This window comes from Coregonus clupeaformis, chromosome 8, assembly GCF_020615455.1.
Source record: "Coregonus clupeaformis isolate EN_2021a chromosome 8, ASM2061545v1, whole genome shotgun sequence".
Classification (NCBI taxonomy): domain Eukaryota; kingdom Metazoa; phylum Chordata; class Actinopteri; order Salmoniformes; family Salmonidae; genus Coregonus; species Coregonus clupeaformis.
The window spans coordinates 7561522-7577690 of record NC_059199.1 but is presented as its reverse complement, the minus strand read 5'-3'; the positions used below and the strand labels follow the sequence as shown (position 1 = coordinate 7577690).

The window sequence follows — 16169 nt, the reverse complement described above, 5'->3', positions numbered from 1 at the left end:
GCTGGGTTGTTGCCCTCCTACGGCCTCCTCCACGTCTCCTGATGTACTGGCCTGTCTCCTGGTAGCGCCTCCATGCTCTGGACACTACGCTGACAGACACAGCAAACCTTCTTGCCACAGCTCGCATTGATGTACCATCCTGGATGAGCTGCACTACCTGAGCCACTTGTGTGGGTTGTAGACTCCGTCTCATGCTACCACTAGAGTGAAACACCGGCAGCATTCAAAAGTGACCAAAACATCAGCCAGGAAGCATAGGAACTGAGAAGTGGTCTGTGGTCACCACCTGCAGAACCACTTCTTTATTGGGGGTGTCTTGCTAATTGCCTATAATTTCCACCTGTTGTCTATTCCATTTGCACAACAGCATGTGAAATTTATTGTCAATCAGTGTTGCTTCCTAAGTGGACAGTTTGATTTCACAGAAGTGTGATTGACTTGGAGTTACATTGTGTTGTTTAAGTGTTCCCTTAATTTTTTTGAGCACTGTATGTAATGGGGAATTGATATACACTAGTAATCAAACAGAAACAATTCACATTTTTCACAAAAAAATTGTCATTTAGCAGACGTTCTTATCCAGAGCGACTTACAGGAGCAATTAGGGTTAAGTGCCTTGCTCAAGGGCACATCGACAGATTTTTCACCTAGTCGGCTCGGGGATTAGAACCAGCGACCTTTCGGTTACTGGCACTACGCTCTTAACCACTAAGCTACCTGCCGGCAGTTATGAAACAATGAATGTGCACAAATTGGCGGGAGAGAGTGCATTCTGGAAAGAGAAGTGCATTGTGCATCTGGGTGCTGCATGGTCATTCCGACATCTGAATTGGACATGCAGCATTTCGGGTGATATGGCCTCTGCAGAAGTCAGGGCATTGATACTTCTAGTGCTTCGCGGAGCATTGCAGAGCTGTTGTGAAGGAAGTTGTCAAGGAAGTGAGTTTGTGTTCATACAGGATGTACAGCCCCCACCTACAGTCAACCAATCATTTCAATGCGGAGCAAGACAGAGACATTTGGGAGACGCATGGCGATGCGGTACAGAGCTCGATTTGGCCTCTGCATGCCTCCGGAGGCTCCGCAATTGCGTCACACCCTCTATATGGAGCCACTGACCACATTTTCGGATCAAGCATCAATTGGCTTTTAGTCTAGGCCTCTGCAATGGATTAGTTCACTGAGATGGGCGCATATATATATACAGTTGAAGTCGGAAGTTTACATACACTTGGGTTGGAGTCATTAAAACTTGTTTTTCAACCACTCCACACATTTACTTTTAACAAACTATAGTTTTGGCAAGTCGGTTAGGACATCTACTTTGTGCATGACACAAGTACTTTTTCCAACAATTGTTTACAGACAGATTATTTCACTTATAATTAACTGTCTCACAATTCCAGTGGGTCAGAAGTTTACCTACACTAAGTTGACTGTGCCTTTAAACAGCTTGGAACATTCCAGAAAATGTCATGGCTTTAGAAGCTTCTGATAGGCTAATTGACATAATTTGAGTCAATTGGAGGTGTACCTGTGGATTTATTTCAAGGCCTACCTTCAAACTCAGTGCCTCTTTGCTTGACATCATGGGAAAATCAAAATAAATCAGCCAAGACCTCAGAAAAAAAATGATAGACCTCCACAAGTCTGGTTCATCCTTGGGAGCAATTTCCAAACGCCTGAAGGTTCCACGTTCATCTGTACAAACAATAGTACGCAAGTATAAACACCATGGGACCAAGCAGCCGTCATACCGCTCAGGAAGGAGACGCGTTCTGTCTCCTAGAGATGAACGCACTTTGGTGTGAAAAGTGCAAATCAATCCCAGAACAACAGCAAAGGACCTTGTGAAGATGCTGGAGGAAACAGGTACAAAAGTATCTATATCCACAGTAAAACAAGTCCTATATCGACATAACCTGAAAGGCCACTCAGCAAGGAAGAAGCCACTGCTCCAAAACTGCCATAAAAAAGCCAGACTACGGTTTGCATCTGCACATGGGGACAAAGATCGTACTTTTTGGAGAAATGTCCTCTGGTCTGATGAAACAAAAATAGAACTGTTTGGCCATAATGACCATTGTTATGTTTGGAGGAAAAAGGGGGATGCTTGCAAGCCGAAGAACACCATCCCAACCGTGAAGCACGGGGGTGGCAGCATCATGCTGTGGGGGTGCTTTGCTGCAGTAGGGACTGGTGCACTTCACAAAATAGATGGCATCATGAGGAAGGAAAATTATGCGGATATATTGAAGCAACATCTCAAGACATCAGTCAGGAAGCTTGGTCGCAAATGGGTCTTCCAAATGGACAATGACCCCAAGCATACTTCCAAAGTTGTGGCAAAATGGCTTAAGGACAACAAAGTCAAGGTATTGGAGTGGCCATCACAAAACCCTGATCTCAATCCTATTGAAAATGTGTGGGCAGAACTGAAAATGTGTGTGCGAGCAAGGAGGCCTACAAACCTGACTCAGTTACACCAGCTCTGTCAGGAGGAATGGGCCAAAATTCACCCAACTTATTGTGGGAAGCTTGTGGAAGGCTACCTGAAACGTTTGACCCAAGTTAAACAATTTAAAGGCAATGCTACCAAATACTAATTGAGTGTATGTACACTTCTGACCCACTGGGAATGTGATGAAAGAAATAAACGCTGAAAGAAATCATTCTCGCTACTATTATTCTGACATTTCACATTCTTAAAATAAAGTGTTGATCCTAACTGACCTAAAACAGGGAATCTTGATCAGGATTAAATGTCAGGAATTGTGAAAAACTGAGTTTAAATGTATTTGGCTAAGGTGTATGTAAACTTCCGACTTCAACTCTCTATATATAAATACACACAGCTCTGGAAAAAATTAAGAGACCACTGCAAAATTATCAGCTTCTCTGGTTGTACTATTTATAGGTATGTGTTTGGGTAAAAATAACATTTTTGTTTTATTCTATAAACTACTGACAACATTTCTCCCAAATTCCCCCCCAAAATATTGTCATTTAGAGCATTTATCTGCAGAAAATGACAACTGGTCAAAATAACAATAAATATGCAGTGTTGTCAGACCTCGAATAATGCAAAGAAAATAAGTTGATGTTAATTTTTAAACAACACTATACTAATGTTTTAACTTAGAAAGAGTTCAGAAATCAATATTGGGTGGAATAACACTGATTTTCAATCTCAGCTTTCATGCGTCTTGGCATGCTCTCCACAAGTCTTTCACATTGATGTTGGGTGACTTTATGCCACTTCTGGCGCAAAAATTCAAGCAGCTCGGCTTTGTTTGATGGCTTGTGACCATCCATCTTCCTCTTGATCACATTCCAGAAGTTTTCAATGGGGTTCAGGTCTGGAGATTGGGCTGGCCATGACAGGGTCTGGATCTGGTGGTCCTCCATCCACACCTTGATTGACCTGGCTGTGTGGCATGGCACATTGTCCTGCTGGAAAAACCAATCCTCAGAGTTGGGGAACAATGTCAGAGCAAAAGGAAGCAAGTTTTCATCCAGGACAACCTTGTACGTGGCTTGATTCATGCGTCCTTCACAAAGACAAATCTGCCCGATTCCAGCCTTGCTGAAGTACCCCCAGATCATCACCGATCCTCCACCAAATTTCACATTGGGTGCGAGACGCTGTGGCTTGAAGGCCTCTCCAGGTCTCCGTCTAACCATTAGACGACCAGGTGTTGGGCAAAGCTGAAAATTGGACTCATCAGAGAAGATGACCTTACTCCAGTCCTCTACGGTCCAATCCGTATGGTCTTTTGTAAACCTCAGCCTGGCTTTTCTTTGCTTCTCATTGATGAAGGGCTTTTCTCTAGCTTTGCACGACTTCAGCCCTGCCCCTAGGAGCCTGTTTCGAACAGTCCTCGCCGTGCACTTCACCCCAGCTGCCGTTTGCCATTCTTTTTGTAGGTCAGTTGATGTCATCCTACAGTTGTTGAGTGACATTCGAATGAGTTGGCGGTCATCCCGGTCAGTAGAGTCGTTTTCGCCCTCTGCCGGTCTGTAGCTTTGTTGCCCCAATGTCTGCTGCTTGACCTTGTTCTTATGAACCACCGTCTTTGAAATGTTAAGGATGGAAGCAACCTGACACTCACTATATCCCTCTGCCAGTAAAGCCAGAATTGAACCCTTCTTTTCCTCACTCAAAACTTTCCTTTTCAACTCTTTTGGCATGGTCAATAGTTATTTTTTTATTAAAATTACTTTTGAGGTACTATTAGCACTGTTTTTGCCATCCAGCTGGTCCTATTGCAAGATGATAGTGATGACCACAGCAGTGGTTTTTATACTTTTCCTCGTTAAATAAGATTTGGTTCAGGTGATCACCTAATCAGTACCTAATTCAGTAGAATGAGGTGTGCCTGTGTTGGAATTCAACAGACACTGGAATGGAATGGCTGTCATACATGTAGAGATGCAGATTTAAGAAAAATGTGCAGTGTTCTCTTAATTTTTTCCACAGCTGTATATACAGTGGGGAGAACAAGTATTTGATACACTGCCGATTTTGCAGGTTTTCCTACTTACAAAGCATGTAGAGGTCTGTCATTTTTATCAAAGGTACACTTCAACTGTGAGAGACGGAATCTAAAACAAAAATCCAGAAAATCACATTGTATGATTTTTAAGTAAATAATTTGCATTTTATTGCATGACAAAAGTATTTGATACATCAGAAAAGCAGAACTTAATATTTGGTACAGAAACCTTTGTTTGCAACTACAAAGATCATACGTTTCCTGTAGGTCTTGACCAGGTTTGCACACACTGCAGCAGGGATTTTGGCCCACTCCTCCATACATACCTTCTCCAGATCCTTCAGGTTTCGGGGCTGTCGCTGGGCAATACGGACTTAAGCTCCCTCCAAAGATTTTCTATTGGGTTCAGGTCTGGAGACTGGCGAGGCCATTCCAGGACCTTGAGATGCTTCTTACGGAGCCACTCCTTAGTTGACCTGGCTGTGTGTTTCGGGTCGTTGTCATGCTGGAAGACCCAGCCACGACCCATCTTCAATGCTCTTACTGAGGGAAGGAGGTTGTTGGCCAAGATCTCGGGATACATGGCCCCATCCATCCTCCCCTCAATACGGTGCAGTCGTCCTGTCCCCTTTGCAGAAAAGCATCCCTAAAGAATGATGTTTCCACCTCCATGTTTCACGGTTGGGATGGTGTTCTTGGGGTTGTATTCATCCTTCTTCTTCCTCCAAACACGGCGAGTGGAGTTTAAACCAAAAAGCTATATTTTTGTCTCATCAGACCACATGACCTTCTCCCATTCCTCCTCTGGATCATCCAGATGGTCATTGGCAAACTTCAGATGGGCCTGGACATGCGCTGGCTTGAGCAGGGGGACCTTGCGTGCGCTGCAGTATTTTAATCCACGACGGCGTAGTGTGTTACTAATGGTTTTCTTTGAGACTGTGGTCCCAGCTCTCTTCAGGTCATTGACCAGGTCCTGCCGTGTAGTTCTGGGCTGATCCCTCACCTTCCTCATGATCATTGATGCCCCACGAGGTGAGATCTTGCATGGAGCCCCAGACCGAGGGTGATTGACCGTCATCTTGAACTTCTTCCATTTTCTAATAATTGTGCCAACAGTTGTTGCCTTCTCACCAAGCTGCTTGCCTATTGTCCTGTAGCCCATCCCAGCCTTGTGCAGGTCTACAATTGTATCCCTGATGTCCTTACACAGCTCTCTGGTGTTGGCCATTGTGGAGAGGTTGGAGTCTGTTTGATTGAGTGTGTGAACAGGTGTCTTTTATAAAGGTAATGAGTTCAAACAGGTGCAGTTAATACAGGTAATGAGTGGAGAACAGGAGGGCTTCTTAAAGAAAAACTAACAGGTCTGTGAGAGCTGTAATTCTTACTGGTTGGTAGGTGATCAAATACTTATGTCATGCAATAAAATGCAAATTAATTACTTAAAAATCATACAATGTGATTTTTTGGATTTTTGTTTTAGATTCCGTCTCTCACAGTTGAAGTGTACCTATGATAAAAATTACAGACCTCTACATGCTTTGTAAGTAGGAAAACCTGCAAAATCGGCAGTGTATCAAATACTTGTTCTCCCCACACTACCGTTCAAAAGTTTGGGGTCACTTAGAAATGTCCTTGTTTTCCATGAAAACATACATGAAATGAGTTTGAATAGGAAATATAGCAAAATGCATAGGAAATGTAGTCATTGACAAGGTTAGAAATAATTATTTTTAATTGAAATAATAATTGTGTCCTTCAAACTTTTGTTTTCGTCAAAGAATCCTCAATTTTCAGCAACTACAGCCTTGCAGACATTTGGCATTCTAGTTGTCAATTTGTTGAGGTAATCTGAAGAGATTTCACCCCATGCTTCCCGAAGCACCTCCCACAAATTGGATTGGCTTGATGGGCACTTCTTATGTAGCATACGGTCAAGCTGCTCCCACAACAGCTCAATAGGTTTGAGATCCGGTGACTGTGCTGGCCACTCCATTATAGACAGAATATCAGCTGACTGCTTCTTCCCTAAATAGTTATTGCATAGTTTGGAGCTGTGCTTTGGGTCATTGTCTTGTTGTAGGAGGAAATTGGCTCCAATCAAGCGCCGTCCACAGGGTATGGCATGGCGTTGCAAAATGGAGTGATAGCCTTCCCTCTTCAAGATCCCTGTTACCCTGTACAAATCTCCCACTTTACCACCACCAAAGCACCCCCAGACCATCACATTGCCTCCACCATGCTTGACAGATGGCATCAAGCACTCCTCCAGCATATTTTCATTTGGTCTGCGTCTCACAAATGTTCTTCTTTGTGATCCGAACACCTCAAACTTTGATTCGTCTGTCCATAACACTTTTTTCCAATCTTCCTCTGTCCAGTGTCTATGTTCTTTTGCCCATCTTAATATTTTCTTTTTATTGGCCAGTCTGAGATATGGCATTTTCTTTGCAACGCTGCCTAGATGGTCAGCATCCCGGAGTCGCCTCTTCACTGTTGACGTTGAGACTGGTGTTTTGCGGGTACTATTTAATGATTCTGCCAGTTGAGGACCTGTGAGGCGTCTGTTTCTCAAACTAGACATTCTAATGTATTTGTCCTCTTGCTCAGTTGTGCACCGGGGCCTCCCACTCCTCTTTCTATTCTGGTTAGAGACAGTTTGCGCTGTTCTGTGAAAGGAGTAGTACAAAGCGTTGTATGAGATCTTCAGTTTCTTGGCAATTTCTCGCATGGAATAGTCTTCATTTCTCAGAACAAGAATAGACTGACTAGCTATTTGGAGCCTGTAATCAAACCCACAATTGCTGATGCTCCAGATACTCAACTAGTCTCAAGAAGGCCCATTTTATTGCTTCTTTAATCAGTACAACAGTTTTCAGCTGTGCTAACATAATTGCAAAAGGGTTTTCTAATGATCAATTAGCCTTTTAAAATGATAAACTTGGATTAGCAAACACACCGTGCCATTGGAACACAGAACTGATGGTTGCTGATAATGGGCCTCTGTACGCCTATGTAGATATTCTATTAAAAATCTGCCGTTTCCAGCTACAATAGCCATTTACAACATTAACAATGTCTACACTGTATTTCTGATCAATTTGATGTTATTTTAATGGACAAAAAAATTGCTTTTCTTTCAAAAACAAGGACATTTCTAAGTGACCCCAAACTTTTGAACGGTAGTGTATATGCATATATATATATATATATATATACACATACACTACCGGTCAAAAGTTTTAGGACACCTACTCATTCAAGGGTTTTCTTAATTTTTACTCTTTTTCATTGTAGAATAATAGTGAAGACATCAAAACTATGAAATAACACATATGGAATCATGTAGTAACCAAAAATGTGTTAAACAAATCAAAATATATTTCATATTTGAGATTCTTCAAATAGCCACCCTTTGCCTTGATGAAACCAAGATTGAACTCTTTGGCCTGAATGCCAAGCGTCACGTCTGGAGGAAACCTGGCACCATCCCTATGGTGAAGCATGGTGGTGGCAGCATCATGCTGTGGGGATGTTTTTCAGCGCTAGGGACTGGGAGACTAGTCAGGATTGAGGGAAAGATGAACAGAGCAAAGTACAGAGAGATCCTTGACGAAAACCTGCTCCAGAGCGCTCATGACCTCAGACTGGGGCAAAGGTTCACCTTCCAACAGGACAACGATCCTAAGCACACAGCCAAGACAATGCAGGAGTGGCTTTGGGACAAGTCTCTGAATGTCCTTGAGTGGCCCAGCCAGAGCCCGGACTTGAACCCAATCTAACATCTCTGGAGAGACCTGAAAATAGCTGTGCAGCAACGCTCCCCATCCAACCTGACAGAGCTTGAGAGGATCTGCAGAGAAGAATGGGAGAAACTCCCCAAATACAGGTGTGCCAAGCTTGTAGCCTCATACCCAAGAAGACTTGAGGCTGTAATCGCTGCCAAAGGTGCTTCAACAAAGTACTGAGTAAATAGTCTGAATACTTATTTAAATGTGATATTTCAAGTTTTTTATTTTGACATTATGGGATATTGTGTGTAGATTGATGAGGGGAAAACACAAATTTTAATCAATTTTAGAATAAGGCTGTAACGTAACAAAATGTGGAAAAAGTCAAGGGGTCTGAATACTTTCCAAAGGCACTATGTGTGTATATATGTTACTGGTCGAATTTGTTTTTAATCATTGGACCAACAGCCTATTGACCAAAAACAATCGACTAATTGGGGTCAGCCCTAATATCTATTGATGTTTTTGTGTCTGCAATTTTTTTTATAATATTTATCTATTGGCTTCACCTGTGTATCTGGATAGAAGTGTGCAAAATTACTGTTTAGGTTTTAGGCTCCATGAAATACAGCACATTCTTTTAAACTGTGATGGGTGTGGATTGTTGTTGGAACAGTGGACCTTTTCTGCTCTCAACTGGCATGGCATTACATTCCATTGCCGTTAGATGGCAGGCTCTGCATTGGTTTCGTCCAAAACAAAAGCAGCTATCTTCAAAGCTGATTACTGGACACGCCATCTTTTTGAGTAAAAGCAGGTGGTGCCGTTACACCAGTCGGGATACCACCGAGGGGCGCTCCAACCCTACTTCACGCACTTGTGCCACGGCAGCCATCTCTTGACTTACAGCGACACATTTCCTCTGCTGGAAGTTTCTGGCGTGGCTGGTGGAGAGCCACTGAGCGCGAGATGTGAGAGAGAGACGGAGAGTCGCAGCCCTCAAGCGATGTCTTTAATAGAAGCGGCCATTGATTGAGCTGGGAAGAAGCATGCGGAGGAGCTAAAGCGGTTTAATCGAAGCAAGAAGACACTGATAAAAGGGAATATACGAACCGGCGTCCGGATACTATTTCTGTGGAGCCTTGTTTCTGATTTCGGAAGGAGCCATCCCACTATGACCCTCCTTGCCTTTACGCAGGCACGCTTCAGTGGCGCGCTCACGCACACACATAGAAAACATTCGCCGGGTAGGAAGGTCTGGTGGGGTTGATTTTATAGAACACCGCGAGCGATGCGCCTGGAATTGTGTATTGGTGAACACATTGGACACTAATGGGTCGATATATTCAATTAAATATCGGTAGGTTATAACGTTCACATAGACACTTATTTTACATAGGATAGAAGGTTGGAGCTTTCTGTTGCATATTTGGTCCACATATTTTATTCAAACTACGGATGACTCGACTTGTCAAGTGAGCGGCTTCACTTTTTGCTTCAACCAATTAGCCCTGCGAATCGCCACTTTCACAAGCAAACACGGGAGAGGAGCACATCCACGGTGGCTTTCAACGCAAAGCGGATTTGACAGCTGCGTTGGCGAGGAGAGGACCCCGATCCACCGTCCTGGATTACTGCGGTAGCGGGCCATTCGGCTGCTGGCCACCGGTAACAGAGGCACGATGGCCGGCTTCATCCCGGGCTTACTGCCGACCAACCATTCCCAGGAGAAGGAATTCGCCCAGGCGTACGAAGATGTTCTGGAGAGATACAAAGGTAAGGAACGAGAAGAAAGGAGTGGGCCCTGGCCTGAGTTGATCTTCGGCGAGACAGCGGGACAATGTCATAATCTCGATTGTTTCATTGTTTACGTTTAGGATAAATAGGCTACACTCGCTGCGTTACTTTGTGTCCCATCTGTGTTTCATTGAGTGAAACCAACTGCGTGTGTTTCAAGTCTGATCTTGAAATTAAATTGTGCCATCCAGATGCCAAAAGAAGCAGTTTTATTTAGTCCCAGGCCAGCTAACGTCAAGGAATTTCACCAAATGAGATGCACTGTATAATAGTTCATTACACAATTTCTTCCCTTTGGTTGCACACATTAAAACATGGTTTTTAGTTTTAATAACTAAAACGCTACATAGCCTGAAACCAACCCCGTTTTTGGACCTACTCCACCATGTTACCACCAGCATTGAGACGTGCTGTTTTATAATCATGACGACAGGGGCTGCTTTAAAAATGAATGCCACTGAAATTGACCGTGATGGAAGCAGGGAGGAAAGGGTGAGAGAGAGAGAGGGGGGTGATGACAGTTGACATGGGTCACATCTGTGATGCTTAGGTCTTGATGAAAAGCGAGTCCTTTTTAAATTATTGTAATAAAATGCTACTCTCTTTGGGGTTGGGGTCGTGCGTGTGTGTGGTAGGGAGAGCACAAGTAATTAGTAGTTATTTCATCCTCCTAAGCAACTTCAGGTAGTCAAACAACACTTGGGAAATAACCGCAGAGGCGTAAACGGTGGGGAAGAGATTATTTAAATAATAGTTTGTTGCAGTTATGCTATGGCAACGGAGCGTATAGGTATTGTGGGGAGGGTAGGACCTACAATTATTCTTGTAACAGAGCGAAAGGTGTAGAGACATTGGTAATGACAATGAACCACAAAACCACGTACCTGAACATGTGCAGGCAGCTTAATGCTTTTCAACACACAACCATTTTGAGTGGCCTTTTAACATGTTGCTCATCCATTGCCACTGATGGCAAGCTTGTATGGTGGCAGTACTTAGTAATAGCTGGTTTTATGTCAAGAATACATCTAATATATCAGTGTATATCAGCCGCTAGGTTTTGTTCATTGCATCAATAAATAAGTACTTGGCAATGTTATAATCAGGCAACATGTTCATGTTGATACATGTAACAGTGAATTAGAGATTAGATACCTTTTCATCTCTTATAACTGACACAGGGAATATTTTTTTGGGACACAGTCAACCTCTCACAACCAATTAACTGAACTGTGGCTACTATGTTAAACTTGTTTTATCTTACATTGTAACCAAACTTGGAATGGTTGAGTCACACTGATGCATAGTTAAACTTCCTTGTTACTTCCAATAAGGAAACTACCAGTGTTGGGGAAGCTACTCTGAAAAAATAGTTTACCATGCTACCAGTTACTTAACACTGGAAGAAGTTAAGCTATACTAAAGCTACCCTTAACTATATTTTTCTTAACTTAACTACTTTTTCAAAGTAACTTTAGTTAACTACTTCCTGAAAATTATCATATGTAAATCTGAAATGTCATAGACTACAAATTGCAAGAACAGATCACTTATAATAATAATATAATATGCCATTTAGCAGACGCTTTTATCCAAAGCGACTTACAGTCATAACTTAATGGTCATATGTTACCAGAATAATACAATTGAGCCTATTAAACACAAAAACTATGTTTCAAGTGAGAATTAGGCAGGTCTAAATGATTACCTACTTAACCCCTATTTTATTTTTGCAAATAACAAGTAGTGTGTAGTTCTAGTAGTTAGCTGCACCGCTACATGGCAAAGTAATTAACTACTGAAAATACTGCCTTGATTTGAATTTAATTCAACTACCACCAACCAAGCTACTGCAAAATGTACACTGAACAAAAATATAACCGCAACATGTAAAGTGTTGGTCTCATGTTTCATGAGCTGAAATAAAAGATCCCAGAAATATTCCATATGCACAAAAAGCTTATTTCTCTCAAATGTTGTTCACAAATTTGTTTACATCCCTGTTAGTGAGCATTTCTCCTTTGCCAATATAATCCATCCATCTGCCTGGTGTGGCATATCAAGAAGCTGAATAAAAAGCATTATCATTACACATGTGCACCTTGTGCTGGGGACAATAAAAGCTTAAATGTGCAGTTTTGTTACACAACACAATGCCACAGATGTCTCAAGTTTTGAGGGAGCATGCAATTGGCATGCTGACTGCAAAGAATGTCCACCAGAGCTGTTTCCAGATAATTGAATGTTCATTTCTCTACCAAACGCCTCCAATGTCATTTTAGAGAATTTGGCAGTACGTCCAACCAGCCTCACAAACGCAGACCACGTGTATGGAGTTGTGTGGGAGAACGGTTTGCTGATGTCAATGTTATGAAGAGAGTGCCCCATGGTGGCGGTAGGGTTATGGTATGGGCAGGCATAAGCTACGGACAATAAACACATGCATTTTATCAATTGCAATTTGAATGCACAAAGATACCGTGACGAGATCCTGAGGCCCATTGTCGTGCTATTCATCTGCTGCCATCACCTCATGTTTCAGCATGATAATGCACTGCCCCATGTTGCAAGGATCTGTATTCAATTTCTGGAAGCTGAAAATGTCCCAGTTCTTCCATGGCCTACATACTCACCAGACATGTCACCCATTGAGCATGTTTGGGATGCTCTGGATCGACGTGTACAACAGCGTCTTCCAGTTCCTGCCAATATGCAGCAAATTGGCATAGCCATTGAAGAGGAGTGGGACAACATTCCACAGGCCATAATCAACAGCATAATCAACTCTATGCGAAGGAGATGTGTTGCGCCGCATGAGGCAAATGGTGGTCACACCAGATACTGACTGGTTTTCTGATCCACGCCCCTACTTTTATTTTTTAAGTGTCTGTGACCAACCAATTCATATCTGTATTCCCAGTCATGTGAAATCCAAAGATTAGGGTGTAATGCATTTATTTCAATTGACTGATTTCCTTTATATGAACTGTAACTCAGTAAAATCTTTGAAATTGTTGCGTTTTATATTTTTGTTCAGTATAGTTCAATTACTATTAACTATTCCCCAACACTGGAAAATACTACCAGTGGTTCCCCTAGAAATAGTCATTGGCGTGGGGCAAAGGCCCTGAAGTAACCTGCAATAGAATCCTCCTTGGTGGCCAAGGCCCTCAGTCTACCCAGAACCATAGACGCTTGACTCTGTTTTCTGTCATCACTAAGATGCAGCTTGTCCTTTCTGTACCTTCCAAAGGTAGTTTACACAATAGAACATGCATACAGATCACACATAGAGGTCATATAGGTTTGTGTCTATGATTCCCCTCTGGTGGTCTGACTGCAGTGTTGGTTTATGCAAAGAACTTGACCCTACGCCCCCTTTCTTACCGTGTGTGTCACTTGTGGCAGTTCCATGAACAAAGGAGTGAGAAATGTGAACTGTCGGGTGCTGACTGCATCGCTTGACTATAATTTGAGGAGGCTATATGATACTGGTTAAATCATTCAGGAGAGAGGCTGTGTGTTGTCTCAAAGGAAGGCATCCCTCTCACTGTGTGTATGTGTTGTTCAGGGAGTTGACGGGTTCTCAATTACAATTGACAGGATATCCAAGGAAAAGCTAAGGCACAGGTACATGACTCATAAAATGGACTTGTCTCTGAGGCCAAAGACTGACACTAGTTTCAGGGGTATAAGACTGACAGATGATAAAGTTGTTTCCTGATAAAAGTTGAGGAAAAAACGAGCCAAGGAAAGCTCGGCTGAAAGGCTTACAAGGAAACTAGAGAAAGTCAGATTTAGTTGACAAGTTCAAGAACTGACTTTAGGCCTCTTGTTCCACCACTTCTAGTCCCCCCCCACATTACATAGCCTAAATAGAACCTTCCAGACTGTCTGTATGTGCAGTTCAACCAGACAGATCCACAACCTCCCTGACCTGAGTGCTTTCCATCCATCCAGGCTTGTTGTTGCCATCCATTAATGTGCCTGCCAACTCATGCCAGCTCTGTCCTGCGACTTTGTCTGTTGTTTCCACAGCTACTAGCTAGGCTCTGTTGCGTGTTGCTTACCCCCTAAGCAGACAGGAAGAGCGGGATGGATGGTAGGAGCTCCCTCCCTGTGGCCTTTTCACCCCCACAGTCCTCATATTATTCTGCTCTGCAGTCACGCACATAAACTGACACACACACTTGCACTCAGTCGGGCACAGACACACTGTCGTCTCACACACATACAGTACATTCACAGTTTCGGACACTCACACTTCACAGAATGCGATTACACTCGCACTCCCACACAGGCTTCGCACAGATTTTTACTTACACATTTCCACACTCACTGTGCATATTCTGATGGAGACAACGAGCGGAAACTTACAGAAGAATATCAGGAAGTGTTCGTATTTCCCCTCTGGAGTTGTGCTGACGCTGGTGTCCCCAGTTTTTATGGCGTACAGGAAGTGACAGGTCGTTCGAGGCCTGTTCTTCCTGTCTCTCCAATTCGCCACACGCAGACATGTACAGTACCCCGGGTCGTTCCACTGCTTCATTAAACTCTTATCTACGCGGTGCTTTGAATATTATGGCGGCCTGTGAAAACTGGTGCCACTGAGAGAGTCAGTTCAGCTGGCTGGACTTGAATTAGGGGTGAATTGGGGAAACAACTGCCAGATGGTGAAGCGTGATTCATCACTCCAGAGAACGCGTTTCCACTGCTCCAGAGTCCAATGGCGGCGAGCTATACACCACTCCAGCCGACGCTTGGCATTGCGCATGGTGATCTTAGGCTTGTGTGTGGCTGCTCGGCCATGGAAACCCATTTCATGAAGCTCCTGACGAACAGTTCTTGTGCTGACGTTGCTTCCAGAGGCAGTTTGGAACTCGGTAGTGAGTGTTGCAACCGAAGACAGACGATTTTTACGCGCTACGTGCTTCAGCACTCGCCGGTCCAGTTCTGTGAGCTTGTGTGACCTACCACTTCGCGGCTGAGCCGTTTGTTGCTCCTAGACGTTTCCACTTCACAATAACAGCACTTACAGTTGACCGGGGCAGCTGTAGCAGGGCTGACTTGTTGGAAAGGTGGCCACAGAGTTCTTCAGTAAGGCCATTCTACTGCCAATGTTTGTCTATGGAGATTGCATGGCCGTGTGCTCGATTTTATACACCTGTCAGCAACAGGTGTGGCTGAAATAGCCGAAACCACTAATTTGAAGGGCTGTCCACATACTTTTGTTTATATAGAGTAAGTGTGGATAGTCCCGAATTGTTCCATAATGGGTTTTGGTGATTGAAACTGTAACCTCCCCTAGTTTGGGTCTGACTGAATGTGTGCTGGAGAGAGAACGAGAGGGGAGACTGCGACACGAATGAACGATTTGGATGGAGGTGTTGGATTGTTACAGCTGGATTTTTCCACGTGGCCTAGTTTCCCTCCCTGCATCCCTGGTTCCTGTTTGCCTCGGCCCACACGGTAGAATGCGGTATGCATGAACACAACCCCTCATTCCTCCCTCTATCATTCTATCTCTCTGGCTCTTTAAGTGCATCTTCTTGCGGTCTCCCATCCTTTTTTACACTTATTCGTCCTCGCATATCAGTTATCCCCCCCCTCTCCCTCTCTGTCCTCTGAGTATGGGTGGAACAAACTCTCTGTTTTCAGTCTCTCTAGGCTTTTCCTCCTCAGGGCTCATTGCATAACTCCTCTCCAGCTGATTTCTGGAAAAGTATAATCAATGCTGTGTGTGTTTAGGGAAGAGGGGGTTCAACCATTTACATCTAGGCACTTACTAGGTTCTTGCTTCTGCACATGTGTACTTATATAGGGTGTGTGTCTGCTCTCTGCAGAGCCCTTGGAGCGGTTCCTTGAGTAAAATCGATAATGAGGCTCCAGCAGGCCAGAGAAGCCGAAAGAGGGGCTCTACTGTGACATCTGGATCGCTCCTGTACCACACACACCTCAGAAGCACTCCTCTATATGCCAGCCCTGTGCCAACACACGTGTGTGTGAAGGAGGATGTGTAGGTTATCAAATTGAGGGGGTAGAGATGTCAAGATGAAGGGAGATGGGGTGGGGTTTAAGTGTATCACTGCAAAAAGAGAGGGGAGGATAGGGAGAGGGGGAGGAGAGAAGCTGTTAATGAATTAAT

General features: G+C 43.6%; 1 protein-coding gene across 2 annotated transcripts in view; it reads left to right on the top strand.

Moving 5' to 3' along the window:
• LOC121572490 (microtubule-actin cross-linking factor 1-like) overlaps positions 1-16169 on the top strand; it is a 257852-nt gene that overhangs the window by 13756 nt on the left and 227927 nt on the right. The window contains exon 1 of one of the 2 annotated variants that reach the window (XM_045221764.1): positions 9224-10003. The exons of the other annotated variant lie outside the window; for it this stretch is intronic. Within the exon in view, the coding sequence (XP_045077699.1) occupies positions 9910-10003 (94 nt within the window). The 5' untranslated portion in view covers positions 9224-9909. Of the gene's footprint in view, positions 1-9223; positions 10004-16169 lie in introns of those variants that run through there. 2 annotated transcript variants of the gene reach the window in all.